Raw genomic sequence first — 27,498 nt, 5'->3', positions numbered from 1 at the left:
TCCAGAGAAACAACCTTTCAGACAGAAGGTCCTTCATTAGCTTATGTAGTTCTCGGAGGTGGATTTTATACACACACTATATATATATATATATATATATATATATATATATATATATATATATATATATATATATATATATATATATATATTTTATTTATTTATTTATTTATTTATTTATTTATTTATTTATTTATTTCCAAGTTTATGTAAGTATCGGAACAGATTTAAGATTCTGACAGTCTATTCCAGATGGAACTGGATTCTTCTAGAGAAAATATTTCTCACCACTGGCTTACAGACTGCCGTGTGTTAGTGTGTGTATGTAACCTTTTTAAAAACAATGCACAATATCTTAACACTGTGAACCAGTTTGGGCCTTTTGGAAGGTGTGATTTGTTATTTCATTGACCTTTGCCACTGAGAGAGGAGGGGAATGTTAGCGTGGCACCTAGCACCCTGTGTTTAACCATAGATAAAGTAGCCAGAGAACAGAGTAATTGATCAAGGTGATTGATGACGTAAACTATATTTCTGTGTGTGTGTGTGTGTGTGTGTGTGTGTGTGTGTGTGTGTGTGTGTGTGTGTGTCCACTGCTCCCCCACCCCAGCTGCTTGCGTTCTTCCAGACGATGTTCACCTTCTACCATCAGGGCTTTGAGCTGGCCAACGACTTTGACCATTACAAACGAGCCCTGCAGATCAATATTCAGAACGTGAGTGCCGTCATCTGAAGGAAGGAGGGTCGTCGAGTTCCATGTAGTGTTTGATCAGATGATGATGGTCTTATCAAACACTCATCACAAACGCCACCTAGTGACGCGTCAGACACTTGTCACTCGCACCCAATGCTATCTGTTTTGCATTAATCTTTGAACTCCCATCGCCATGGCTACAGCGTCACACATGCACGTCATTTATGTGTCTTGGTTGTGATTCGGTAAACTCGGGGGTGAGCTGGTGTGGTTGGTGCTTGAGGGTCTGAGGGCACGCTGCTGTATTGTTCACATTCTGTTGCCTTACAGGAAGGGAGAAGTCAGGGACAAGAAGTGGAGCTTTGTTTTCCCTGGCCTACCATTCTCTGTCTGATGTTTAGCCCGGAAACACACAGGCTAATCATGTGTGTCTGTGTGTGTGTGTCTGTGTGTGTTAACAGAGCACTCTTTACTTGGAGTCAGTTATGACACACAATCTCTCACAATCTGGTGAACCTACTAGTTCTGCAGAACTGTATGTTCCAGGTTAGAGAAACTGTTAGAACTCTGAAACTCCTCTGGTGTTTCTGGTCCTAGTGCTTGTCTGCTTAATCTAACCTGGGTCTGAGAGACTGGCCCCTGAAGTCATCGCTCCTCGCTAGCCGCCCTGCACAAGGTTTTAAGTTGATGCTTTAATTTGTGGTCATCTTGAGTACATACACAGAATCTGGACTTGAGACAGAAAGGACACACTAGCAATAGCAAAGTTCTGGTCAGTACTGGCTGGTCCAGACAGTCTGTACACCTGTAGTAGGTGATAATTAGTAGATGATGCTACCTTTGAATGTAAAATGACAAATATTCACCTTTTTTAAATTATTATTATTATTTATTATTTCTTTGCATTATTATTTTCTGTTTATCTATCCGTGTGTAGACACGGAGTCGTTTTGAGGGAACGCGTTCAGAGGTGTACGACTTGTTGAAGAAGTTCAAAGAGGCACCACAGGAATACAGACAGACGAGTCCCATCAGCAGTGAGGGATACCTGTACATGCAGGAGAAACGTAAGACACACACACGTGCGCGCAGCTCAATTATTACAGTCCACCACGACAGCACTTCAGTAACTGAGTTCATCTGCTTGGAAAGTCTTGTTGGTACAAAAATAATAATAGTTGGAACACTTCCTAATTGTCGCCTGTAAATGCGTTTGTATCTGATTTAGTGCGTCTAACACTCGCCTGTACGTCGGCTGAATGCAACAGACACCTTGACCGCGACCCCTGTCCTAACCTTAACTTCAGCTCAAAAAGTATCCCTACGTCTGAACTCTAACCTGAACCGTGTTGGAAATCGCCGGAGTGTCAATTGATAGTGAAGTGGAATCAAATAGTTGTGAAGAAGAGGGATCAAGAGCTGCTTGCTATTCATCCCTTTAGGGAATTCCTCCACACCCCCAGATAGAAACAGCACCCATCAGCACCTCACACACTAGGGGCAGTACGTGCACACACCTGTCGCAGTGGCCAGGTTGTTAGGCCCCTTGTTCCAGTTCATTTCAGCTATGGAAGTTCAGCTCTGACCTTTTGGCTCCCAAGCCCACGTCTGTAAGCTTTACTCCACAGCTGTTGCAGAATTCCAAACATCCAGAAATTCCATCCTCTGGTCCCTGTTCCCGTGCCTCACCTTCCTCTGTTCACGTGCAGGGCCTCCACCGTTTGGCTCCAGCTGGGTAAAACGTTACTGCACGTTCGTCAAGGAACAGAAAATCCTTCACATGGTCACTTTTGACCCCAAATCTGGGGGCAAGTTTGTGAGTGATCTTTTTTCTTTTTTTCTTTTTTTTCCCCCTGAAGTAATGCTTTTTATGTTTTGGTTTTTGTCAGTTTTATGATTTTATTGCAATAGCAAAGTTGTTTGCCCAAGATTGACTTAGATTCTTTATAATGGATCGTCATTCTGCAGTAGTGGCTACTATGTGACTGCAAGCTTTGACCTTTTGATGCATGTGTCCTCCTAGGGCGAGACGGAATCGGTCACGCTCAAATCATGTCAGCGGAAAACGACAGATACTCTCGACAGACGCTTCTGTCTGGATCTAGAGATCACAGACCGGTATGTCATCCGTAGCCGTGTGTGTGTATATTAGAAGCACATTATAATTCAGCAACTGCAGTCATTTTATGTTGTATGGCCACTTCTATTTCTGTATCCCATAGCGATCCTTAATCCTTCGTTCGGAGCCTTGGGGCCTGTTCAGTTTCTCCCTTCTCACCCTCGGAAGCGTCGTGCTCAGACGTGTTCAGATATCTTTACTTACCATTTACTGAGGTTTCTGCCGAGGGTCTCTAGTGTGCAGGTTCATCTTTGAACCTCCCTCAGTATGGGGGCTCTGGCGTGGAAGGGCGGTGCATTTTCATACTGCTGGCTTGGGCGTTTCACACTAAAGCACCAACAGCTCCACCCTGTTTTCTTGGAGTGCCGAGTGTACTGGCCCAGCTGGCAGGTTGGTCTGTCTGGGGTCGGGATGGCCTGTCCAGAACATGAAAACTTCAGCGGAGTGCTAAAGTTATCGTCACATGTGCTTTAACAGTCACGTGTGATTTATACGTCACGTGTGCTTTAACTGGTCCATGTACTGTCTAGGTTCTTAACGTCTGAGAGAGGTACAGCCCTTGAGAGTAACTGGGAGCAGGTTGTGGTGATGTGTTTCTGGATGTGTTGACTGGTGTAGGTTGTGGTGACATTTTGTGGTTCTGGTGACGTGTTTCTGGTTGTGTTGACAGACCGGGCACTGTGTTCACGGCCCAGGCCCTCTCTGAGGATGACCACAGGTTCTGGGTGCAGGAGATGGGAGGGAAAGAACCCGTGAGTAAATCATGCCATCTTAACAGGGCTGCAATATGAATTCAGTGTTCCAGTACTGACTCTAAATTTGATAAGAAAAAGAATGAAGCCTTGATTTTCTACTTTAATGAACTCAGTTACTCCTGTTGCACAGCAGCACAATGTCATGGTCTAATTGGAATCTTAACTTCATTCCCACAGGTTCACTGTCTGGGAAGAATATATTCCAGAGAGAGAGGAAGTAAGTTTCTGTTCAAAGCCAAACAACTTTGTTGTTCTTGAAATGTGTGTTTCTGCACTAAAGAATAAATCTGATCTGCATCCAGCCAACGCACTTATTTACTCCTACATTTTTATTGAACCCTTGCAGAGTTCTAATTTAACCACACGCTGTATTTCTTTTTTCTTCCCTAATTATGAGCTTTGCCAGCAAACATCTCAAACATCAACATTTCAGCTATTGAAAGTTGGATTTAGTCTGAAGTATTTGTACTGACGACAGGTTCACATTTGTATAAACCTCCCCAAATAGTGTATATGCAACAGACATTTTCTTTCGGTTTCCATGGAGACTAAATCATTCGCCCCAACAATCGTCTGCGAGTAGTACGTCTCTCCATGTCTACAGAGGAGTACGAGCCTGACTTGGTCACCTCATTAACAGCCACAGTGAGATTAATGGGTGATTAATGAGTGAGATTAATCCATATTAATGAGTGAGATTAATCCAGATTTTCTGTTTCTCTATCATAATCTGCAGTCGATGCTCAGCTGGATGACGTGGGTTTAAGTTTTGTGAGGAACTGCATCAGCGCTGTCGAAACGCGAGGTAAACATGTCCTCTGAAGTCCTTCTGTAATATTCTTTTGCTTAGATTCCTAAATAAAAGGAAAACAAGACCAACAGGGCTCCAGTGTCGACATCGCAGTGAGCTCCAGGTCCTTCATGACCCGGAGTTCAGCCCGTCCAGACATGTCCACCATGCATTCCACAAGCCTCAGTTCCACTCCTGAAGAGTCGCACAACATATTGGAAAGATTCTGGATGAGTCAGATCAAGTTTATTTTTATGTTTAACTTTTTAGTGAGTTTTAAAAAAGGATCTGTCCCTAGCTCAGGGATTAGGGTTTATAAATAGTTTTAAACACGTCTTCGGTTTGCAGAAGCTCAGGCTTTGGCAGTGGAGCTGAGGATTGAATAAGCCAACAGAAAGAGGAGAATAAACACAATCCCAAATCAACCAATCAGCCGCACCCAGAGTCGCGCCAGGACGCGCTAACAGCATCTGTCCCGCCACAGAGCTTCAGACTGAAATAGTTCTCTCTGGATCAGCTGTTCTGTCTCGCTGACTCCAAATCGGTTCTACACACAGATGTAGATTCAACATTAAACTCTGTGGATGTGATGAATTGGGTTTGGGTGGTGTGAGCAGCGCTGAAACCCTGCTAGGTTTAAGTATGCATACAGCTGTTACCTTGAGGACCGGTGGGTTTCACATTAAAAATCTATGAAATATCACCTCAGGATTGACCGGACAGGAGGAAGCACTGAGAGTCTCACCATTACTGAAACTACTGAGACTCTCACCCCCCCCTTACAGAGACTACTGAGACTCTCACACCCCCCCCCCCCCCCCCCCCCCTTACTGAAACTACTGAATGTCCGCTGCTCACATTCTGACAGTCAGTTAAGGTCATTTCACCCTGAGACTCAGGCCCAGAAAAACCTGGATCCAGAAACACACGCTCAAATAACTCTGCGGGTTTAGTGTGTCAGACTGATCAGGTCCCTCCTGGACTGTCCACCTGCACCTGCCATGTGTGTCTGTCTGGGCCAAAACGTTGGATCAGCAGAAGTCCAGTTTCTTCAGGAACTCGAGCAGTCCAGCTCTGTCTATTTGCTGGGGGTGGGACTCGAGCTGAGCTGTCCAATGGCATACATGCCAGACTGCTTGGCGATGTGGTCATACTCTGATCAAAACACGATCCCTCGAGGTTCTTCCTCTCTGATTTCTCCACTGCTTGGATTGAAATTTTGGGTCCCCATGTATCAGACCAAGTTCATGCTGATTTTTCACCTGCAGTTCTGTGATCAAACACTAGAGGGCAGACTCAGCTCACAGTTCCTCTGCTCTTCAGCCTGTTGGACTCAGAGTAAAGAGAAGGGTTTGGAAATAACTCCTGTTAATTATAAACACTGTCACTGTGAGTGATTTGTACCTGTGTGCTCTCTGCAGGTATAAATGACCAGGGTCTATACAGGGTGGTTGGAGTCAGCTCTAAAGTCCAGAAGCTTCTCAATTTGATGATTGGTAAGTTCAACTTTATTTGCTGTATGGAATCTTTGTTTAATCCAATTTAGATAAATTCAGATAAATACAGCTCACATTAACAAGTCAGGTGTGCATGTGTGTGTGCGTGCGTGCGCGTGCGTGCGTGTACACTCTTGTTTACACTTTTTCAATACCACATTCATGCTCAGATGACATAAACACTCATTCAGAACCCCGACACTGCGGGTCCAGTCGGTTCTGTCCTGAACCCACCCATCCTGCAGTATTGGACTCCACCTTGCAGGGCCTGTCTGAGCTACAGGCGCTATCCTGCACTGGTGTCGTTGACATGCAGACACGTCTCCTGTCTGGGCCCTGTCTCTCTTTTTCCATGTCCCTCCATCCTGTCCTTGCAGGTGACACTTGGCTCTGTTGCCCAAGGCCTGGCAGTCAGATTTCCATCCTTTCTGCTGCTTCCTGTCTCCTCCTCTGCTCATCCCTCGCTCACACACACAAAGGTTTTTTACACCTTTATATTCCTCTCTGTTCCACCTTCTCCATCTCTCACTTTCTCCTGTTCCTTGCTTGCGCTTGCTCGCTCGCTTGCGCTCTCTGTCTCTCTCTCTCTCTCTCTCTCTCTCTATCTACTGCTCTCTGCTCTGAATGCCAATAGGGATGTCGATTCGACAAGCTTCCCGGGTTCCTGCTGGTACCTGATCTTGATGGCCATTATGGCCATCCCAACCCAAGAAGATGCCTGTAGCCTCACATATGGTGTCAGCGGGAGGGAAACCGCAGTGTTGCGAGTCCTCGTGTGTCTCTAAAGGTGGTTGGGAGGTTACCACCCTGTGCTGGTGTGGCCGGAGGTTGGTGAGGACCATGGGAAGTGAAACTTGGAATTCCGGTTTCATTTCTCTGAGCCCAGATGCTTGACCAGGGCCCATTAGTGTGAAAACGTGCTTTCAACTTCTCTGATAAAACAACGGCTTCGTTTCACAAAATGAACTTGGATTTCAAAACATTTGTCGACGTTAAGACTCTGAAATCCTGTGCATCTCTGTTGTTGGTGGTGGTGGTGGTGTTTCATCGTGATTTGAAATGATGTCCTTCCTTCAGCATTCACATGCGTCTCATATCAAATCATGTATCCAGCCTGCTTCAGAATTGAAAAGTAACACGACACTCCAGTTACATTCACATTAGAATATTGCGTTTTCCATACAGTTTAAGTGTTAGCGTGTTTTATTGGTGTGAATTGGTGTGGTGTTTGGTGTTGGATGTCACTTTTATCATTCAGAAATTATGTTTTTTAGTATGCAGTGTATAATATAGATGAGAGGTTTCTCTGACATCACCATAGTAACAGTCTAACCAGGTTAACTCTTAGTGCCAGATTAGTGGCTCTGTTCAGTTAGTACCTGAGAACCATTTAAAGGGTTTCCCCTACACACCTGGGCCTCGTTTGTCATCTGGAGACCTGTGGAAGCTCTGTGGTCTGTGTACATGTAATGTCTGCATTACATAGAAACAATGCAGCTATATATAAATTTACATATAGATTTAATTTTTTCTTTTTCTTTCAAATTTTCCTTGTGTTTTGTGTCACTCTTTTTATACAAATATTTGTGTGTTCTCTTTCCTTAGGAAATAATCATGTTGACATGTTTTCTCTTTCAGTGTGGTTTCTTTATGGTTCTGTAGTTCAGCAATTTAACTTAATCTTACATTCTCTAGTCGTCTTAGCGTGGTGTCTATTCTTTGTTTCTTCAGATGAAAAGAGTGAAGATGTGGAGCTCTCATCCTGTGAGGACTGGGATGTGAAGACCATCACTAGTGCGTTAAAGATCTTCCTGAGGTGGGACTCCAGGTGGACGCTGGCTCTCGTACCTGTATGTGTCGGACTGCTGAGCTCTCTGTGGAGTGCTTTTCACCAGATTGCTGGCCCTTGTACATGTAGCATCTTAATCTAAGTGTGTGTGTTAATCGGCGGGTCCTGCCCCATTGGTGGGTGTTGTGGGTTGGACAGGGCTGGGCCATCTCTGGTGGTGCTCTTGAATGTGTGAAGTTCCCTTCTTGGTGTTTTAGGCCTCAGAGTGGAGGAGGTTCTTATTGGTCACTGTTCTTGCTCTCCGTGGTGACTGTACAAGCGCACCCCTAAATGCATGTGCACGTTTATACACACCTTAGCATGCACATGCAAGCATATTTGCATGCATGTACACACGTTCACATACATGTTGACCGGAGACTTTCATTATCCCAGTCAAATTAATTTCTCATGCAATGTCTCATTTAAGGTCTCGTTTAGCTGCTCGGGTCAGTTTGAGGGTTGTGTTGCCATGGTAACCCATGCAGACTCTGGGCTGCCGCACGCCAGGATGAACTGCTTACTGCTCAGTTCCCACTGGTCCCTCTCGTCCGTGGCTTCAAACAGGAAGTGCCTTGATATTAAGGTCATAAGGTCATGGGCCACAAGGCCTTTCTCCCCACAGAATGTTCGTGAAGCTGAAGAAGATTCTCATCACAGCCTTAACCACCCCCCCACCCCCCAGACACACACACACACACACCCCATCATGGCGTTCCTCGGGTCGCGGCGTTCTCCAGGCTGATTTGCCTTCCACAGGGTTGTTAAAGGTTACAGATTTGTTTCTTGTGACATTCTGTTCATGTAAATGTTTTAAAGTGTGTGTACGTGTGTGTGTGTGTGTGTGTATGTACCTTTTTAATTATCGTGTTTTGTTATTGCACTAACAGGTTCAAAGTGGGCCGGAAGGTTATTCACACTTTATAAAGTCTCGCCAAATTATTTCACAGTATCACAGAGAGCAGTTACCGTGGTGCTTGTGTGTGTCCCTGGGGACATAACTGAGTGAGTGTCCCTGGGGACTAGGGGGTTAGGACTGTTTGGGTCTAGGGTTTAAGACTAGGGGATAGGACTGTTTAGGACTAGGGTTTAAGACTAGGGGTTAGGACTGTTTGGGTCTAGGGTTTAAGACTAGGGGTTAGGACTGTTTTGGGTCTAGGGTTTAAGACTAGGGGTTAGGACTGTTTTGGGTCTAGGGTTTAAGACTAGGGGTTAGGATTGTTTGGGTCTAGGGTTTAAGACTAGGGGATAGGACTGTTTAGGACTAGGGTTTAAGACTAGGGGATAGGACTGTTTAAGACTAGGGTTTAAGACTAGGGGTTAGGACTGTTTTGGGTCTAGGGTTTAAGACTAGGGGTTAGGACTGTTTTGGGTCTAGGGTTTAAGACTAGGGGTTAGGACTGTTTTGGGTCTAGGGTTTAAGACTAGGGGTTAGGACTGTTTTGGGTCTAGGGTTTAAGACTAGGGGTTAGGACTGTTTGGGTCTAGGGTTTAAGACTAGGTGTTAGGACTGTTTGGGTCTAGGGTTTAAGACTAGGGGTTAGGACTGTTTGGGACTGGAGATGATGGTGCTGGACTGGCTGTCAGAGATGAACTTGGTTATCATTGTGTACCACTGCAGTGCCCACATTTAATCATAGGCGTGTGCGTGTGTGTGTGCGTGTGTGTGTGCGTGTGTGTGTGCGTGTGTGTGTGCGTGTGTGTGCGCGTGTGTGTGCGCGTGTGTGTGCGCGTGTGTGTGCGCGCGTGACTGTGCGCGCGTGTGTGCGCGCGTGTGTGCGCGTGACTGTGCGCATGTGGGCCATATGCCAACGCTTTCTCTCTGTGTCTTTAGGAGTCTTCCTGAGCCTCTAATGACGTACGCCTTGTACAAGGAGTTCATTGCGCCTGCAAGTAAGTGTGTGTTGGTTTACTCGAGCAGCAGCATGTAAATGTATGCAGAGTCTGTCAGACACCTTCACTCATTGGGTGAGAAGGTTTGTTAAAAAAGAAGTCATGTTTAGACATCACCAATATCAAAAGAAAAAAATGATTTTAAAAAATCCCTTAGGAGGGAGTAACATGATTAATAATAATAATGTTATCATTGTTGTTATTATTATTATTATTATTATTATTATTATCTGGCACTGTGGGTAGCTGTTTCACGGTGGTTCACAGCCACATAGCTCCATAGAACCCCACACACCCTCCCACTCCCCGGAAAAGCCCCGTGCTTGTGTGATGTCCGGGGTGGGTAACATGGTTGTTAGGGTGAGGTTAGATCAGTGTGAGCTAAGTGGTGGTGAGCTGGTGTTCTAGATGCGCACGTGTGTGTGTGTGTGTGATTGGTGCATTTGTAATATTCAACATTTACAAACACTGACATGCATTTATGAAGCATTTTTCCCTCTGATGTGTGCATGCATGTCCGTGCGTGTGTCCGTGCGTGGTCCGTGCGGTAACAGAGAGCAGGAGCCCAGAAGCCCGGGCCCAGGCCATCCACTGTCTAGTGCACAAACTGCCTGAGAGTAACAGACATGTGCTGAGTCTGGTCACTCAACACCTGGCCAAGTGAGTGGAGCTCTGCTGATCCTTCTCTCCTCCTCTCTTGGTTCTCTGCTTCTCCTTTTTCATCCTTTACTCTCTCTACTCTTTTTTCCCTGTTCAGTGTTCTTTTCTTTTTTCTTCTCTTGCTTCAAGGCGAGGCTGTATTAAATAAGCTCAAGGGTTATGTTCATTAAATAGAGGAATTTGCAGATATCCTCACACCCCCACACACACCCTCTTCATAACCCTCCCCACACACACACCCTCACACAACTGCCTCACCCCCCCACACACACACACACCCTCTTCTCTCTTATTGAATTTCCATTACATTCTCCATTTTCTCTCCTTACACACGAACACACACACACACACACACACACGAACACTTACATGCATCCTTGACTCAGTCCACCAGACAGCAGAAGGACCTCTGGCTGTCTGTAGTCCTCCCTTTGTCACCAAGGCAACGGCACACAAGTGGACAGCTGTGGGCGGAGCGAAGTGGAAACCCGGTTCTCTAGCTGCACATGCGTGCGCAGACACACACGCACACCACACACACTCATCTCTATATTAAACAGAACTTTTTAATTCATGGATTATACCACACTCTCTCACACACACCCACACCCAAATGTAATTACTGTTGTGTAACGGCTCCATTCAAGCGATCAGACAGAATAAGATATTTCCAAACAATGTCAGCTAACATTACAAGGCTTTTCTCTGCGTCCTGATATTTGTGTCACCTAAAAGTGAACAAATTGGCGATAGCGCTTAATCTCAGTGGGTGCACGTTATCCTCGACCCCCCCCTCTCGTCAGTTCAGGGTTCCAGTTTAAGAGAAAGATCCACACGTTCAGTCTCCTGCTGTGTGAAGCTGGTTTAAGATCTGTTGAAAAGAGTCCCTGCTTGTTTTGCTCTCGTGCGGCTGAATCACAACTTGGGACGTTACAACCAGATGGCAGAGTGCTAGACTGTGTGCTTACACAAACCTGTCTCAGACATCACCATTAGATCCATAACGCACATAAACACGCCCAGTTTATATGAGAAGGGGGCTTATGGGTTCACTGAAGTGGAGCAGACTCTGATTGGTAGTTCTTGCTTTTCTTTCTTTGTTTTTTAACGTGTTTGTTGCGCTCCAAACTCTGGTCCAGCAGAGAGAACCCAGGCGCATGTGCGCATGCTCGCTCTGTGCAGGAACTCGGGAGCGGTCTCCTGCTCAGCAGCACTGGACTGTTTCCCTACGCAAAAATAACTCAGACCAGAAATGGGGCATTGTGGTGCTGGACTGGCTGCAACCCTAACAGAACACAACTGGGTATAATATTCAGAAGTTGTTCAGTCTCTGAAAGCCCTGAGGGAAGTGAATGTGTTTGGTATGACACCCCCACCCCACATGCCTTGGGGGTGCCCCCCACGCTCGAGAGCTCTCCCTCCTCCCCCACGTACCTCAGACCTCCCCTCTGCCTGGGGGCTCTCCGGGAGCGGAGCTGGCTGTCTCCACCAGACTTCCACAGAGCTGCACCGTCCTGAGGAACCTCGGACTGACAGTGGTAACCTTAACCAATTTAAAAATGTTACATTATATGTACATTTAGTTCGCAAACTCAACCTGCTGTGGTAAAAAACTGGGTCTTCACCCAGATGTCAACCTAAAACACGTCCTGACTTTATCGTCTCCTCTCTGTTTTATCAGACCCAGTGGATTGACCAGTAAATCTACAGGCCTAAGAATCCTTTTCACCTTTAAAAAACCCAAATTTGAAATTTAAGAATTTAGATTTGCAGCAGTAGCTCTGCTATTATAAATAATAATTAAATATTATTAAATTAAATATTAATGAAATATTGAGACAAAAGTACCTAACTTTATGAACGAGTACTGTGCAGTGCATGTTGTATATATTTTGAGATACATCTGGAATATATTGAGGGTTGGGCAGAGTTCAGAACTACCCCAGCATCCCTGGGTTGGATTGGGACTGGGGCACCATTGTTTGCCTTATATCACACACACACACACACACACACACACACACACACACACACACACACACACACACACAACTTCGTCAGTCACAATATCCTGAGTAGTTCTCCTTCAGATCAATCACATTGAGCAACTGTCTATTGATTTCCAGTGTGCTTGAAAAATCACTCTCTTTCTGTGTGTGCACGTGTGTGCGTGCGTGCTTGTGTGTGCGTGTGCAGTGTGGCCTCCCATAGTAAACAGAACCTTATGACGGTAGCTAACCTGGGCGTGGTGTTCGGACCCACGCTCATGCGCCCACAGGAAGAGACGGTGGCTGCTATCATGGACCTGAAGTTCCAGAACATTGTGGTGGAGATTCTGATTGAACACCATGAAAAGGTGCCAATATCCCCCCCTCCTCTCTCTCTCTCTCTCTCTCTCTCTCTCATTTTTAGGAGCTGTAGTAATTATTGTGTGTTGTATTACATCAGCGTTTTATCCGTTTATACTGGCTTCCCACTGGTCAAGGAATTTCTGGAATATTACGGAATGTTAAAAAGTCTGTTCCAGACATAGAAAGTTGGGAAATGTTTTGGTCGAGTCTTTAAATATCACAGAAATTTGGTTGTTGCATCTTTACATTTTACATTTATCGAAATACATTTTCCCACGTTTCCTGTTATGTGAGTAGTTGCTATGGTTACTTGATTTTTATGCAATTAACAGAGGCAGCCTGTGTTTCTGTACATGGAATTTAGCTTTGTAGTCTGTGATGGTCAGGGAAGAGTCGGAATTTGACATTTGGCTTAGAGTGGGAACCCTGTTTATAGTAGATGTGTGGAAAATGGATGAAGAACAAGAGAAAAGGAAACTTAGATTATTTTGTTATATTTCAAGTTACTGTGAACTAACATCAAACACAGAGCACTGAGCCTCCCACAGAGACGCTCCAGCCCGTGGTGCTCTGGCCAGCCACTAGGGGGAGCCCTGAATGTTCATGGTTTTGGTGCTTTACCTTATGAGGCTCCTCTGCAATGTTCCACCCTTGCGTGAGATTAATTTACAAGCCCAGATGAGAGAGGTTGAGTAATTCAGAATCTTTGAGTTGTTTTGTCTGGCATATAAAATGGTAATAGCGTTATCTTATTACGTAATGCAGTAAGCTACAAGCATGCGGAGGTTAAAACAGCTCTTGAGTCTGTTTGTTTTGCGCGCTTTGAACCGAGTGACCCATATTTTCCCCCCTTTTTTCAGCGCAGAGACAGACATCTATAAATTAATCTATGAATTAATCTTTTTTCCATCCTTTTGAGTTTTAGAGTTCAGCTGGAAGTAAGATAGTAAACAGGTGTATGTGCGTGCGCGTGTGAGAGTGCGTGCGTGTTTGAGACTGCGTGTGTGCATGTAAATGTGTGTGTGTCAGAGAGCAGGACGTGTGTGTAAGTGTGTAAGTGTGTGTGCGTGTGCGTGTGCGTGTGCGTGTGCGTGTGTGTGTGTGTGTGTGTGTCGGAGAGCAGGACATGTGTGTAAGTGTGTGTGTGCGCGTGTGCATGTCGGAGAGCAGGACGTGTGTAAGTGTGTGTGTGCGCGTGTGCATGTCGGAGAGCAGGACGTGTGTGTGTGTGTGCGCGTGTGCATGTCGGAGAGCAGGACGTGTGTGTGTGTGTGTGTGTGTGTGTGTGTGTGTCGGAGAGCAGGACGTTTGTGTGTGTGCGTGTGCATGTCGGAGAGCAGGACGTTTGTGTGTGTGTGTGTGCATGTCGGAGAGCAGGACGTGTGTGTAAGTGTGTGTGTGCGCGTGTGCATGTCGGAGAGCAGGACGTGTGTGTGTGTGTGTCAGAGAGCAGGACGTGTGTGTGTGTGTGTGCGCGTGCATGTCGGAGAGCAGGACGTGTGTGTGTGTGTCAGAGAGCAGGACGTGTGTGTGTGTGTGTGTGTGTGCGCGCGCGCGTGTCGGAGAGCAGGACGTGAGTGTGTGCGTGTGTGTGTCGGAGAGCAGGACACACACAGTAACATGCAGTAAATGTTTACTGTGCATCCAAATCTAAGAACATTAAATCATTGTGCGATTGTGACCTTCGACTTTATCTTTTTCTTTCGCTTTTTTCGGCACAAGCCAGCTGTTGAGATTCAGGGTAGAGAGGAGATATGAACCCTCTCCACACACTGCCCACAGCAGACAGCGCTTAGCATTCAGCTCCATCTGTGGAAAAGCAGAGAGAGAGAGGAGCAGAGCTCTGTGTGTGTGTGTGTGTGTGTGTGTGGGAGGGGGAGAGAGAGGAGCAGAGCTCTGTGTGTGTGTGGGAGGGGGGAGGGGGAGAGAGAGGAGCAGAGCTCTGTGTGTGTGTGGGAGGGGGGAGAGAGGAGCAGAGCTGTGTGTGTATGTGTGTGTGGGAGGGGGGAGGGGGAGAGAGAGGAGCAGAGCTGTGTGTGTGTGTGAGGGGGGAGGGGGAGAGAGAGGAGCAGAGCTCTGTGTGTGTGTGTGTGTGTGGGAGGGAGGAGGGGGAGAGAGAGGAGCAGAGCTGTGTGTGTGTGTGGGAGGGGGGAGGGGGAGAGAGAGGAGCAGAGCTCTGTGTGTGTGGGGGGGGAGAGAGGAGCAGAGCTGTGTGTGTATGTGTGTGTGGGAGGGGGGAGGGGGAGAGAGAGGAGCAGAGCTGTGTGTGTGGGAGGGGGGAGGGGGAGAGAGAGGAGCAGAGCTGTGTGTGTATGTGTGTGTGGGAGGGGGGAGGGGGAGAGAGAGGAGCAGAGCTCTGTGTGTGTGTGTGTGGGAGGGAGGAGGGGGAGAGAGAGGAGCAGAGCTGTGTGTGTGTGTGTGTGTGTGGGAGGGGGGAGGGGGAGAGAGGAGCAGAGCTCTGTGTGTGTGTGTGTGGGAGGGAGGAGGGGGAGAGAGAGGAGCAGAGCTGTGTGTGTGTGTGTGTGTGTGTGTGGGAGGGGGGAGGGGGAGAGAGAGGAGCAGAACTCTGTGTGTGTGTGGGGGGGGGGGGGGAGAGAGGAGCAGAGCTCTGTGTGTGTGGGGGGGGAGGGGGAGAGAGAGGAGCAGAGCTGTGTGTGTATGTGTGTGTGGGAGGGGGAGGGGGAGAGAGAGGAGCAGAGCTCTGTGTGTGGGTGTGGGAGGGGGGAGGGGGAGAGAGAGGAGCAGAGCTCTGTGTGTGTGTGTGTGGGAGGGAGGAGGGGGAGAGAGAGGAGCAGAGCTGTGTGTGTGTGTGTGTGGGAGGGAGGAGGGGGAGAGAGAGGAGCAGAGCTGTGTGTGTGTGTGTGTGTGTGTGTGGGAGGGGGGAGGGGGAGAGAGAGGAGCAGAGCTCTGTGTGTGTGGGGGGGGAGGGGGAGAGAGAGGAGCAGAGCTCTGTGTGTGTGTGGGGGGGGAGGGGGAGAGAGAGGAGCAGAGCTCTGTGTGTGTGGGGGGGGAGGGGGAGAGAGAGGAGCAGAGCTCTGTGTGTGTGGGGGGGGAGGGGGAGAGAGGAGCAGAGCTGTGTGTGTATGTGTGTGTGGGAGGGGGAGGGGGAGAGAGAGGAGCAGAGCTCTGTGTGTGGGTGTGGGAGGGGGAGAGAGAGGAGCAGAGCTCTGTGTGTGGGGGGGAGGAGAGAGGAGCAGAGCTGTGTGTGTGTGTATGTGTGTGTGGGAGGGGGGAGGGGGAGAGAGAGGAGCAGAGCTGTGTGTGTGTGTGAGGGGGGAGGGGGAGAGAGAGGAGCAGAGCTCTGTGTGTGTGTGGGGGGGGAGGGGGAGAGAGGAGCAGAGCTCTGTGTGTGTGGGGGGGGAGGGGGAGAGAGAGGAGCAGAGCTGTGTGTGTATGTGTGTGTGGGAGGGGGAGGGGGAGAGAGAGGAGCAGAGCTCTGTGTGTGGGTGTGGGAGGGGGGAGGGGGGAGGGGGAGAGAGAGGAGCAGAGCTCTGTGTGTGTGTGTGTGGGAGGGAGGAGGGGGAGAGAGAGGAGCAGAGCTGTGTGTGTGTGTGTGTGTGTGTGTGGGAGGGGGGAGGGGGAGAGAGAGGAGCAGAGCTCTGTGTGTGTGTGTGTGTGGGAGGGAGGAGGGGGAGAGAGAGGAGCAGAGCTGTGTGTGTGTGTGTGTGTGTGTGTGGGAGGGGGGAGGGGGAGAGAGAGGAGCAGAGCTCTGTGTGTGTGTGGGGGGGAGGGGGAGAGAGAGGAGCAGAGCTCTGTGTGTGTGTGGGGGGGAGGGGGAGAGAGGAGCAGAGCTCTGTGTGTGTGGGGGGGGAGGGGGAGAGAGAGGAGCAGAGCTGTGTGTGTATGTGTGTGTGGGAGGGGGGAGGGGGAGAGAGAGGAGCAGAGCTCTGTGTGTGGGGGGGAGGAGAGAGGAGCAGAGCTGTGTGTGTATGTGTGTGTGGGAGGGGGGAGGGGGAGAGAGAGGAGCAGAGCTGTGTGTGTGTGTGAGGGGGGAGGGGGAGAGAGAGGAGCAGAGCTCTGTGTGTGTGTGGGGGGGGGAGGGGGAGAGAGAGGAGCAGAGCTCTGTGTGTGTGGGGGGGGAGGGGGAGAGAGAGGAGCAGAGCTGTGTGTGTATGTGTGTGTGGGAGGGGGAGAGAGAGGAGCAGAGCTCTGTGTGTGGGTGTGGGAGGGGGGAGGGGGAGAGAGAGGAGCAGAGCTCTGTGTGTGGGGGGGAGGAGAGAGGAGCAGAGCTGTGTGTGTGTGTGTGAGGGGGAGGGGGAGGGAGAGGAGCAGAGCTCTGTGTGTGGGTGTGGGAGGGGGGAGGGGGAGAGAGAGGAGCAGAGCTCTGTGTGTGGGGGGGAGGAGAGAGGAGCAGAGCTGTGTGTGTGTGTGTGTGTGTGTGTGTGTGAGGGTAAGGAAAGGGGGAGGCAGATGAAGAAGAGACAGAGTGAGAGGGCAAATGGGGAAGAAACAGGAATGAGAGGGAGGAGTGCAGGGGCAGAAAATGACTAGAGTAGGACATGGAGTTAGGAGAGGCTGTGTCGGTGTGAGAGGGCGTGTTTGGGTGTGAGAGGGCACGTGTTGGCGTGTGTGCGTGCGTGGGAGGAGGCGGATGAGCTTGCAGGCCGTGACTCCCGCTGTGGTCAGACTCTCTCCTCCCTGCTGAAGATTCTCCACTTGGGTCTTTTCAACTTTTGTGTCTGAAGTAAACACTGATCCTCTCCCCATGACCCAGAGTGCCTCTGTGCAGCAAGGCGGATCTGCCTCTGTGCCTCTGTGCCTCCCTGCCTCCTCACCGCCTTTCTACGTTATTACTATGGCTGTAATGTGCTTGTTGCCTCAAACATTCAGAGTAGCAAGTCTGAAACACTCATCTGTTTGGTATGGTTGTTCAGTCTTACACACTTCTACACACATCTACACAATGTTCTGCACATCTTTGCTCTTTACCCCCCCCCCCCCAACACACACACACACACACACACACACACACACACACACACACACACACGGTCTAAACCACATTTTCTCTCTGACTTCTTTTCCTCCAGATATTTGGAGACGCTCCGAGTCTTTCGGTGCTGACTCCCTTCTCCGCTCACACCCGCCAGTCCAAGAAGCAAAGCCGAACGTGTCGTCCACTCGCTGTCTACAACCCCCAAGTACTGGACATCCACACAGGTAGGGGGCTGCGCAAGGTGTGTGGTTGGCCGTGCTCTAACCCCGAGGTCTGCTCCAGATGGCCACTCCAGTGGTGTGTAGTTGTACGGTATACAAACCTAATTGGCAGCTGGGTTGCCTCTACCCCGAGGATCCCCAACCTTTCTCCTAGTCAGAGGCTGCAGGTGCTGTGTTCTGATGTGTCCTGCGTAGTTGACATCCCTGTGGTAGCCCTCAGAATGAAGACGGATCCTTGACGTGATATGACCCCAAACCCCGTGTGAGACCAGGGCGTAAACTGTGTGTAAATGGTGAATAAGGGCACAGATTAGTCCCTCATACCACACAAAACATGCTGGTTGATCTGTTTGAACTCTGAACTTATCCAGAGCTGCTTCCAGAGTGACCTCAGCACCCCAGTGGTGATGGCAACCGCATGCTTGCACTGTTTTTTCATCTGAGTTGTTGTTTATAACAAACTGAGGGCAGAACTGCTCTAGCAGGGTCGTGGCACCACACGTACTAGTGCCAAAGAGCAGGTATATACAGGCAGGGTCCTGAGATCATAAATATTTCAGTGTGGAAAATCGCAGCACCTGCCAGGTTTTTTAAATCTTCTCTTTGGGCGAAGGTGTGTGCGAGCTGCAGCATTTCACACACGCGTTCGTGTAAAGAGCGCGGCTGTGAAGCTGTGTGAGAGACTGGGGCATGTGTCTGTCACTAGCATCACACAGTTTGCAGATACTGTTCATGGAGGACATGCAGAAGGCTCCATCCTCCCAGACCAACATCTCAACACGCTCCAGGGTGAATGGTGTGTTAGTGTTGGGGGGGTTGAATGATGTGTTGGTGTTGGGGGATTGAATGGTGTGTTAGTATTGGGGTTGGGGGTGAAGGGTGTATTGTGTTGGGGTGGGGGGTGAAGGGTGCATGTCTGCTAGCGCCTTCACCTCAGCAGGGGTCTGGGGGTTAATGCACATCACAGCTTCAGTTTATGATTGTAGTCCCCACAGCCATGTTATTACAGTCATCCTACAGGCTGCGTTCACGCCTCATCTGTGGTGCGTTCACCCTTGCTAAGACCGTCCCTGCAACGGCCACTGTCTAGTCCCACGTTGGCAACTGTAACGTGGAAATCCCATGAAGTTCTTAGAACAAGGGAAAGTGCAGAAATGGGGTGGGTGTGGGTGTGTGTGGGTGTGTGTGGAAGGAACCTGCAAGTCCGACAGCAGATATCAGAAGGGTGACTAATGTTAGCATCTTGGGTAACATGCTAGGCATGCTAGCTAGCTAGTTGTATACTATTTCAGGATGAGCAAATATAGGCCTACCAGATCAAATAAAATGAACACTAGTAATGCTGACAGACACACCAACATGGAATATCCTTTAGCATTTTGTGAAATTGCATGCTATACTCCTGAGCGTGACGCTCCTGTGGCTGTATAACACATCGAAAAGAAGGTTTGCAGAAATGCAAAACGTTTGGCGTACATATAAGAACATAGTGGTTCATAATTGATTTGTCTAATGTAGTTAGTTAGTTAAAGTACTGCTGTAGTACAGTTTGAAAGGATATGGCCAAGATTTAAACAAAACAACCAGCTTTTAATGTCTACTTCATTCACAAAACTCCATTGACAAATTGCACTGTCAGTGTAGTTCTCAAATGCATCTTGTAGTCATTTCTGTCTGCTTCTCTCTAATATTTATTTCAGAACTATTTTTTCCAGAAATGTGCAGATGTAGTTGAAAACATCATAGATTAATATGGCTGAAGGGAGATCTTGACCGGTACAGCAGTATGAGACTTGATGAAGGGTCTGTTCCAGCAAGACGGCCGTTTTCTACAGGATGACTGTTGCTTGGGTGTTTTGGGGTGGCTGAACACTCTCAACGCCGGAGTGACACTGAAATGTAACTCAGGCCAAACTCCTGTTCCTCTTCATCCTCACCAATTCCACCACCACTACCACGTCAGTGTCTGCTGGGCTGAGAAGAGTCTAGAAATATCCTGTCAGTAGTGTTTCTGAGTTCAGAGGCTGACCAGTGATGACTGGGGTAGAGAGTGACGTGTAGAGACAGGATACAGTCTGCAACGGTGCACTTTTAAAACATACCAATACGATTGCACCAATGAAGGAGAGTACAAGCTCCTGAAACAGTGGTGTGAGGGTGCGTGGGTCAGTGACCACCCTGTTCCCTTTTTCTTAAAACATCCAGATTAATCCTGGCAACAACATCTGTTACACAAAACAACTTCCACATTGCAAATGTAAATGCACAAGAGGTACCAAATGTTGCAAAACACTATTAAATATTTCCAGAAGTGCTGGACTGTTAGACAAAGACCCTATTTGTGTTCTGTCTTCCCAACTTGACTAACGCCTTTGTCATCTGTGCGTCGTCACGTTTGGCCGACCTGCTGATATCAACTCCAAGTAGCATGAGCACATCCAGCATTGTCTGGGATTAGAGACCGTTGGGGTGAGGGGCAGGTTTGTCTTCACACGACATCCAGAACAGTTTAGAGTGAACTCTGCAGGGTGCTGTGGGTTCTGGTCTTAAATGCTCTGTATCTGTGGGAATGTCCTTATCTCTGGGTTGGTGGGTAAGAAGGATTTGGAGACCAGTGACGTCTCTCGTCATTAACGTGACCACCAGCCTGAGTGCCTGAATTGCTGATGTCACGCGGCTCTTTCAGGATGTCATGCTGCTCCTCACAGGAGCACTCCGCACGTTCCTGACACACTTGAGTTTGGTGCACGCTAACTTGCGTAAAGTGGAAATGGCTTCTGTGTTGATATGTTTTGCCTGTTCGTCCGCACTGTCGCAGCTGAAACACAGCACTGGTGGAGTCCTGTGGATCAGGAAGAATTGAGCTTTGTAGGCTGTGGACAGGCTGCAATTGATGTGCAGGACGGATTGATTCATTGTCCCAGTTCAACGGGTATTGGAGTAGTAAAAGGTAGGATGTACACAAAGTGTCATGGCGAAAATTATAATAGAAGTCATAGGTCAACGCTGTCAGCGATGCCGGAACACCATCGGAGATGTGGATACGCTGTCTGTGGACTTCGGCTCTGCATTTAACACAATCATCCCCCACAAACTTGTCAGGACTGCAGAACCTGGGCTTTTCTATGTACTGATGGGTCATGAACTTCCTCAGTCTGGACACAGCAGGTTAATGCTACACCTCCTCCACCCTCGTGGTTAACTCGGGGCTGAGTGCGGAGCCCCATACGCCCTTCACACACTTCACGTATGACGGCACACTACCCACACCTCCAACCCCATACTCACGTTCACTGACAACAACGCATTAGTTTGGTTGATTCCAGACACTGTGTAGAACATCTGGACGTGTGCTGTAGAGACAACAAGCAGGTTCTCACACACCTAAGTCAGAGGAGATAGCTCACCTCCCCTTCCACATGTTGGGAGGAGTCTGTGGAAACAGCTGATGTGGCTCTGTAGCTCAGAAAAGAGCAACAAAGACCCTGAAACAGTGGAGGAATTTCTACTGGCACCATGGAAAGTCTCCTGACAGCAGAAAGATCTACATTGTCTGGTGAAGACACCAAAGCACATCGATGGAATGGCTCTTCCAAACCTGGACACTGTTTATGCCACCAGACTAAGGACGAAGGCTAACATCATCATCATCATCGAAACCCCCCTAAATACACACACGCACACGTGCGCGCGCATGCACACATGCACAAGCACACGCCCACTTTTACCCTTGATATTGCTACCACAGATACCAGAATCAGAAATACACACAAAAATCTATTTAATACCAGTTATTAACATTCAGCTCTTCAACTCTTTACAGATCTGTATATTTACTTATGAACATGTCGATTGTAAATTGTAAATCTCTGTAGGAGAGACGGCGTGTGTAGGGTCATTTTACCGGTGTATAATGACAACACATGCTCACTTCTGTTCTATTCTGAGTGTGACTAGATTTAGGCTGTTAGCGTCCACGTACACCCTGTCTGGCTTGCGGTGATGAGCGTGACACTCTGGAGGTGGTGTGTGTGAGCGCTGCTCTCCCTGGTGGACAGTGCTCTTCTGATGGGGCTGAGCGATTACAGAGATTAGAGTGGTTCTGTGATGGGTGAAAGCAACAGGGAAAACTCGCGCACGTTTAAATCGCTACAGCTAACCATCTCAAGGAGATGTGATGTCATACTTCATGCATGTTTCTGTTTCAGATCAAACCGGTGGGTGAGCGCTCATGCTAGCCCGTTTGTCTATCTGTCTTTCTGTTTCTCCTCCCACTCCCTCCCTCCATCTCTCTCTCTGTCTCTCCCTCCCTCCCTCCTCCCTCACTCTCTCTTCCCCAGTCTCTCCATCCTCTGAAGCGGTGTCTTCAGGCGCTGACGAGGCGTCTCTAGGTAGTAATGAGTCTGACTCCTCCCAGTCATCCATAGCTTCTGCCTCGGAAATCCCCCCAGAGTTGGGCAGTAGTCCCCATGGCAACCCTGCCGTCACCAGCTCTCAGAATGCTGGGTAAGTGATGCCCCCTCCACCCCGTGTGTGTGTGTGTGTGTGTGTGTGTGTGTGTGTGTGTGTGTGTGTGCGTGTGCGTGTGCGTGCGCGTGTGTGTGTGAAACATTTCACTTATGAAGATACACAGACAACTGTCTGTGACCACCAGAGCGACAGGAGTGTTGAGGTCCCTATCGTGTTTGGGGTGGGACTGATCCGGTTTGTGTGGTGTAGACAGAACGAGCACCGTGTACCACACAACTGTGCAGCGGCAACCTCAACCAGACGTTTGTAATGGGTCAGAAGGATGAAAAAGCGTCCAAAGGTGTCCCACTTCCTGTCAGACAGGATGGCTGCAGGATATGTAAACCAAAGAGTCACACAGCGACTATTCAGTAAATCAGTAAAAACTTTGTCTATAAGTTTTCTTGCACAAGTCGGATAAACCTTCCAGTGTTTTCGACGTTCCTGTCTTAGGGGTTTACTGGGATTTCACGTGTTATTCAAGGCAGGTGTGAGAGTCCAGAAGGAAACTGACTCAGATTACCTGTTGCTGCTGACTGGGCCTGAACTCGTTTTGCAGTCAAACTGGAGTGGCATTTTTACTAGTGTGATTCAGGCTTTCTAATGTGACTCTGTGGAGTTTACTAGCAGTGGTCCTGCGTTACTGGGTCCTCCACTTCCCCCAGTAAGACCAGCAGTCTCGGACTGGTGGACTCCTGAGGCAGACTGAACCGTGCAGGTTTGGCCCAAACTAAACGGATTCCTCTGTGATCCCAGCGGGAGGGACGACCACGACGGAAATCTTAAAACACACACACAACTCTTCACTGTAGCTCTAAAGTGTTGTGTTAAATCAAGTTACTTTCATGGTCTGCTTCAGTCAGTGCACACAGAGAGGTTGCTGCTGTTTTGGCAGGAATTTTACATTTCTTAAATACTCTCACTCTCGCGCTCTCTCTCTCTGTGTGTCTCTCTCGCTCTCTCTGTGTGTGTCTCTCCTGCTCGCTCGCTCTCTCTCTCTCTCTCTCTCTGTGTGTGTGTGTGTGTGTCTCTCTCCCTCTGTGTGTGTGTGTGTGTGTGTGTGTGTGTGTGTGTGTGTGTCTCTCTCTCTCTCCCTCTCTCTGTCCTTGAGCTCTGGGCAGATAGCTGCTCCTGAATGCTAATGTGAGGGGTATTGATACTGGGTTCTGCTCACAAATCCACATCTCTGCCAGGTCCCTCACAATCACCTTCAAATAAACTTCCTCTTCGTCTTCACTCGTTTTCACTGTCTTGGTCCCTCTGTCCCCGTTCCCATGCCCTCCTACCCACTGTGAGCTATATAAGATAAAACAACACTTTATTAATCCCAGAGGGAATCTCTCACTCAGGTTTCAGTAAATGTAAATGATTTCTGCTGTTCCTTCTCCCTCTCTCTCTCTCTTTTCAGTATCTTGCTCTGTAACTATCACTCTCTCACTCTTTGCTACACATTTATTTATTCATTCATTCATTCATTCATCTTCACTCACTCATACACTCCCACTCAGTCACTCCATTCTTTCAGTCTTCTACTCTTTCACACACTTATCACCTACTCACCATTTTTTCTCTCACCATTTCCTTCTTATACTTTCAGTGTCTTTTCCCCAAAGCAGTAATATTCCTCCCTCTCTCCCCCCTTCTCTCTTTCTCTCTCCCCCCCCTCCCTCCCTCTGTGCGTCACTTGGCCTGGAGTCATGGTCACAGACGGGGCTTTGCTTATGTAACACACTGCTGTCTCTCTCTCTCTCTCTCTCTCTCTCTCTCTCTGTCTCTCTCTCTCTCTCTCTTTCTCTCCCCCCCCCCCCCCCCGCCCTTGTGTTTTCCTAGCCTGTGCCAGAACAGGACGTGGCATGCTGTACTGCAGTAAATCCCTCCCTGTCCTGGTGTAGGGGACAGGTGGTTGCTCTCCTCTTGCTGTGGGCGGAGCTCCCACTGCAGGCCCGGCAGGCTTATTTACCCTTATTTAGACTTTATTTATCCTGCTTTTATTTATTTAGGCTTTATTTATCCTGATTATTTATTTATTTAGACTTTATTTGGGCTTTATTTATCCTGCTTTATTTATTTATTTAGGCTGTATTTATCCTGCTTTATTTATTTAGGCTTTATTTATTTATTTAGACTTTATTTATCCTTATTATTTATTTATTTAAACTTTATTTATTTATTTGGGCTTTATTTGTCCTGCTTTATTTATTTAGGCTTTATTTATCCTGATTATTTATTTATTTAGTATTTATTTATCCTGCTTTATTTATTTGGGTTTTATTTATCCTGCTTTATTTATTTATTTAGGCTGTATTTATCCTGCTTTATTTATTTATTTAGACTTTATTTGGGCTTTATTTATTTAGGCTGTATTTATTTATTTAGGCTTTATTTATCCTGCTTTATTTATTTAGACTTTATTTATCCTGATTTATTTATTTATTTAAACTTTATTTATTTATTTGGGCTTTATTTGTCCTGCTTTATTTATTTAGGCTTTATTTATCATGATTATTTATTTATTTAGTATTTATTTTTCCTGCTTTGTTTATTTGGGCTTTATTTATCCTGCTTTATTTATTTATTTATCCTGCTTTATTTATTTAGGCTTTATATATCCTGATTATTTATTTATTTAAGCTTTATTTATTTATTTGTTTGTTTGTTTGGGCTTTATTTATTTATTTGGGCTTTATTTATCCTGCTTTATTTATTTATTTGTTTATGTAGGCTTTATTTATCCTGATTGTTTATTTATTTATGTAGGCTTTATTTATCCTGCTACAAGGCTGACAGGACATCAGTCACTTTCCCTATAGACACACAGCTGCCCCCCACTGGGGTAAGGCCAGACACTGCCCTCTCAAAATACCAGCCCAGCATTCATATTGGCCGAATTTATATTTAATGTCTGAAACTTTTGGCAGCTCACAGTAATTAAAGGGAAAACTTGAATTATCTGTAATTGTTCACAGTCAGTGATGAAAATTACGTGAGCTAATGTATCTTAACATTAGTGTTGTTTCTTAATCTCGGGCTTGGGTGAGCAACATGCACACTGTGCCTCATTTATGCAGCGTCCTTCGCTTGTAATCACGTCCTGTTCACACACGTTTTCTGTGCTCTCATCCAGAAGGTTATTCTTCAGAACAGTAGTACATTAGATTTTCCGTCTGGCTTTTTTTATTTTGCTTTGGCTCTGTTTTGTAATCGCAGCACTGCTGCTATTTTTATGGCTGCGAAATGAAAGCAATTTTGGTTTGGCTTAGTTGTAATTGTAAAAGCAATTTTAGCTAAAACCATTTTTCCCTATGGTTCTGCTAGTTGCTACGGCAACTGTATTGGATTTTAATTTTTACTCTTGATTTAGCTTCTTGCTGAGGTTGAGCTGCGTGGTGAATGAATGCCATGGCTGTTTGCATGTCCTCTGGAGAGGACAAGTCTGTTCCTCTATCAGTATGGTGATGTGATGCTCTGAGAGGAGTTGATAAATCCAGATAGAGGTTAAAGGCCCGAGTGTGTGTGTGTGTGTGTGTGTGTGTGTGTGTGTGTGTGTGTGTGTGTGTGTGTGTGTGTGTGTGTGTGTGTGTGTGTGTGTGTGTGTGTGTATCCGTGTCTGGGGTCAGATTGGGGTTAAGCATTGAATAAGTTTGCACTGTGAGCTTGTGTGTTTAGGGTAGGTCTAATCGTGTGCATGTAAACTTCAGTATGTGTATTAATGCATATATGTATTGTATTAAGCTTTTTTGGGGAGGGCGTTAATCCACTATTAACGAGTGGATTTGGTGCACCATAGAACCTTGTTTTGATGTGCAGTACCTGAGAACTCAGTCTACTGCAGAGCTATAAATCACCCCTCTCACACACACACACACACCCACACCACACACACACACACACACCCCACCCATCCTCTGTCACTCTCCTGTTCTCCTATTCCTAAGGTTAGGGACACGCACACCTTGTGTTTTCCATCCTACAACTCACATTATTCTCACCCTTCTGACGTGTGCACTCACACAGTTCTTCCTCCATCGGACATCGCTACGTTATTAAAAAACAGCATCGGACATCGCTACGTTATTAAAAAACAGCATCGGACATCGCTATGTTAATAAAATGAAGCATCAGACCACTACGTTAATAAAATAAAGCATCAGACGTCACTACCTTAATAAAATACAGCATCAGACGTCACTACATTAATAAAATACAGCATCAGACGTTGCTGTGTTAGTACAGTACAGCATCATGCATCGCTGTGTTAGTACAGTACACCATCAGACGTTGATGCGTTAGTACAGCATCAGACGTGGTTGCATTAGTACAGCATCAGACATCACTTCTTTAATGAATCATCAGACATTGCTGTGTTAGTATAGCATGCCTGTTAAAGACTGCTATGGAGAGACATCTTCCTCTTTGTTCAGTTGTATTGGCTGCTCCACTAGTCATTTCACAGATGTTTCCATTCCCCATCTGTTACAAAAAAGGACATTAAACCACCTGAGTGAGTGTAAAAGTGTTTTAATATTATGGAGGTTTGAAGTCATTTCTTTTCTGCTGCTTAGAGAGAAAAGAGGCTTCGGGACTCTCCATTAACTTTTACCTTCCATCGTTTAGGTGTCCTAATGTCAGCAGAGTTTACCCTCCAGTACACGGGCCGAATGCATGCTCACATGTTCTACTGTAGTTAGTAATTAAATAACTTTTAATTCAGTGTGATGACTGAACAGCATTCATGTGTAAGTGTAGACGTTCTCACCGTCTCGTTCTTACACGCTCTTAGAGGCACTGTTCTTCATTCTGAGCCTCACACACTCTAGAGGAGGAATAATTATTAAGGGTAGTAGTTGGTGTCTCTGAGTTTGGTCCAGTTTTGGTGCTTTTTTTTGTCCATCTGTCTGAAACCTTTTGCAACTGCTTGCATAATTTTGTGTGTGTGTATCTGTGCGTGTGTGCACGCACATCTGTGTGCGTCCGTGTGCATGCACGTCTGTGTGTGTGTGTGTGTGTGTGTGTGTGTTTGTGCATGCACACTGTATTAGAATAATATAAATAGCTCATTCTAGCTTCCTTCTTGGCATGTGAAGCAGTCAGGTTTATTTTGTACAGTAAGCAGTATGTCTACATGCTCCTTCATTAGGACGGGTGCAGTACCAGAATTCACCCTCTACTACAGGGTGGAGGGATGCAGCAGTGTACAGTATTAGAGGAGGGGAGTGTGTGTGTGTGTGGGGGGGGGGGGGGCTCAA

General features: G+C 47.2%; 1 protein-coding gene across 2 annotated transcripts in view; it reads left to right on the top strand.

The window, feature by feature from the left end:
- The window catches only part of arhgap10 (Rho GTPase activating protein 10), a 64,665-nt gene that overhangs the window by 33,167 nt on the left and 4,000 nt on the right, over nt 1-27,498 (top strand). For both annotated transcript variants that reach the window (XM_035531716.1, XM_035531715.1), the window contains exons 7-20: nt 611-715; nt 1,632-1,761; nt 2,404-2,510; nt 2,718-2,812; nt 3,484-3,565; nt 3,746-3,785; nt 4,305-4,373; nt 5,780-5,854; nt 7,586-7,670; nt 9,517-9,575; nt 10,130-10,235; nt 12,432-12,591; nt 17,617-17,746; nt 22,084-22,249. In XM_035531716.1, the coding sequence (XP_035387609.1) occupies nt 611-715; nt 1,632-1,761; nt 2,404-2,510; nt 2,718-2,812; nt 3,484-3,565; nt 3,746-3,785; nt 4,305-4,373; nt 5,780-5,854; nt 7,586-7,670; nt 9,517-9,575; nt 10,130-10,235; nt 12,432-12,591; nt 17,617-17,746; nt 22,084-22,249 (1,409 nt within the window). The remainder of the gene's footprint in view (nt 1-610; nt 716-1,631; nt 1,762-2,403; nt 2,511-2,717; nt 2,813-3,483; nt 3,566-3,745; nt 3,786-4,304; nt 4,374-5,779; nt 5,855-7,585; nt 7,671-9,516; nt 9,576-10,129; nt 10,236-12,431; nt 12,592-17,616; nt 17,747-22,083; nt 22,250-27,498) is intronic.

Source organism: Electrophorus electricus, chromosome 11 (genome assembly GCF_013358815.1).
Source record: "Electrophorus electricus isolate fEleEle1 chromosome 11, fEleEle1.pri, whole genome shotgun sequence".
In the NCBI taxonomy this organism is placed as follows: domain Eukaryota; kingdom Metazoa; phylum Chordata; class Actinopteri; order Gymnotiformes; family Gymnotidae; genus Electrophorus; species Electrophorus electricus.
The sequence above is the reverse complement of the archived record's forward strand: the minus strand, read 5'-3'. Positions and strand labels throughout refer to the sequence as shown.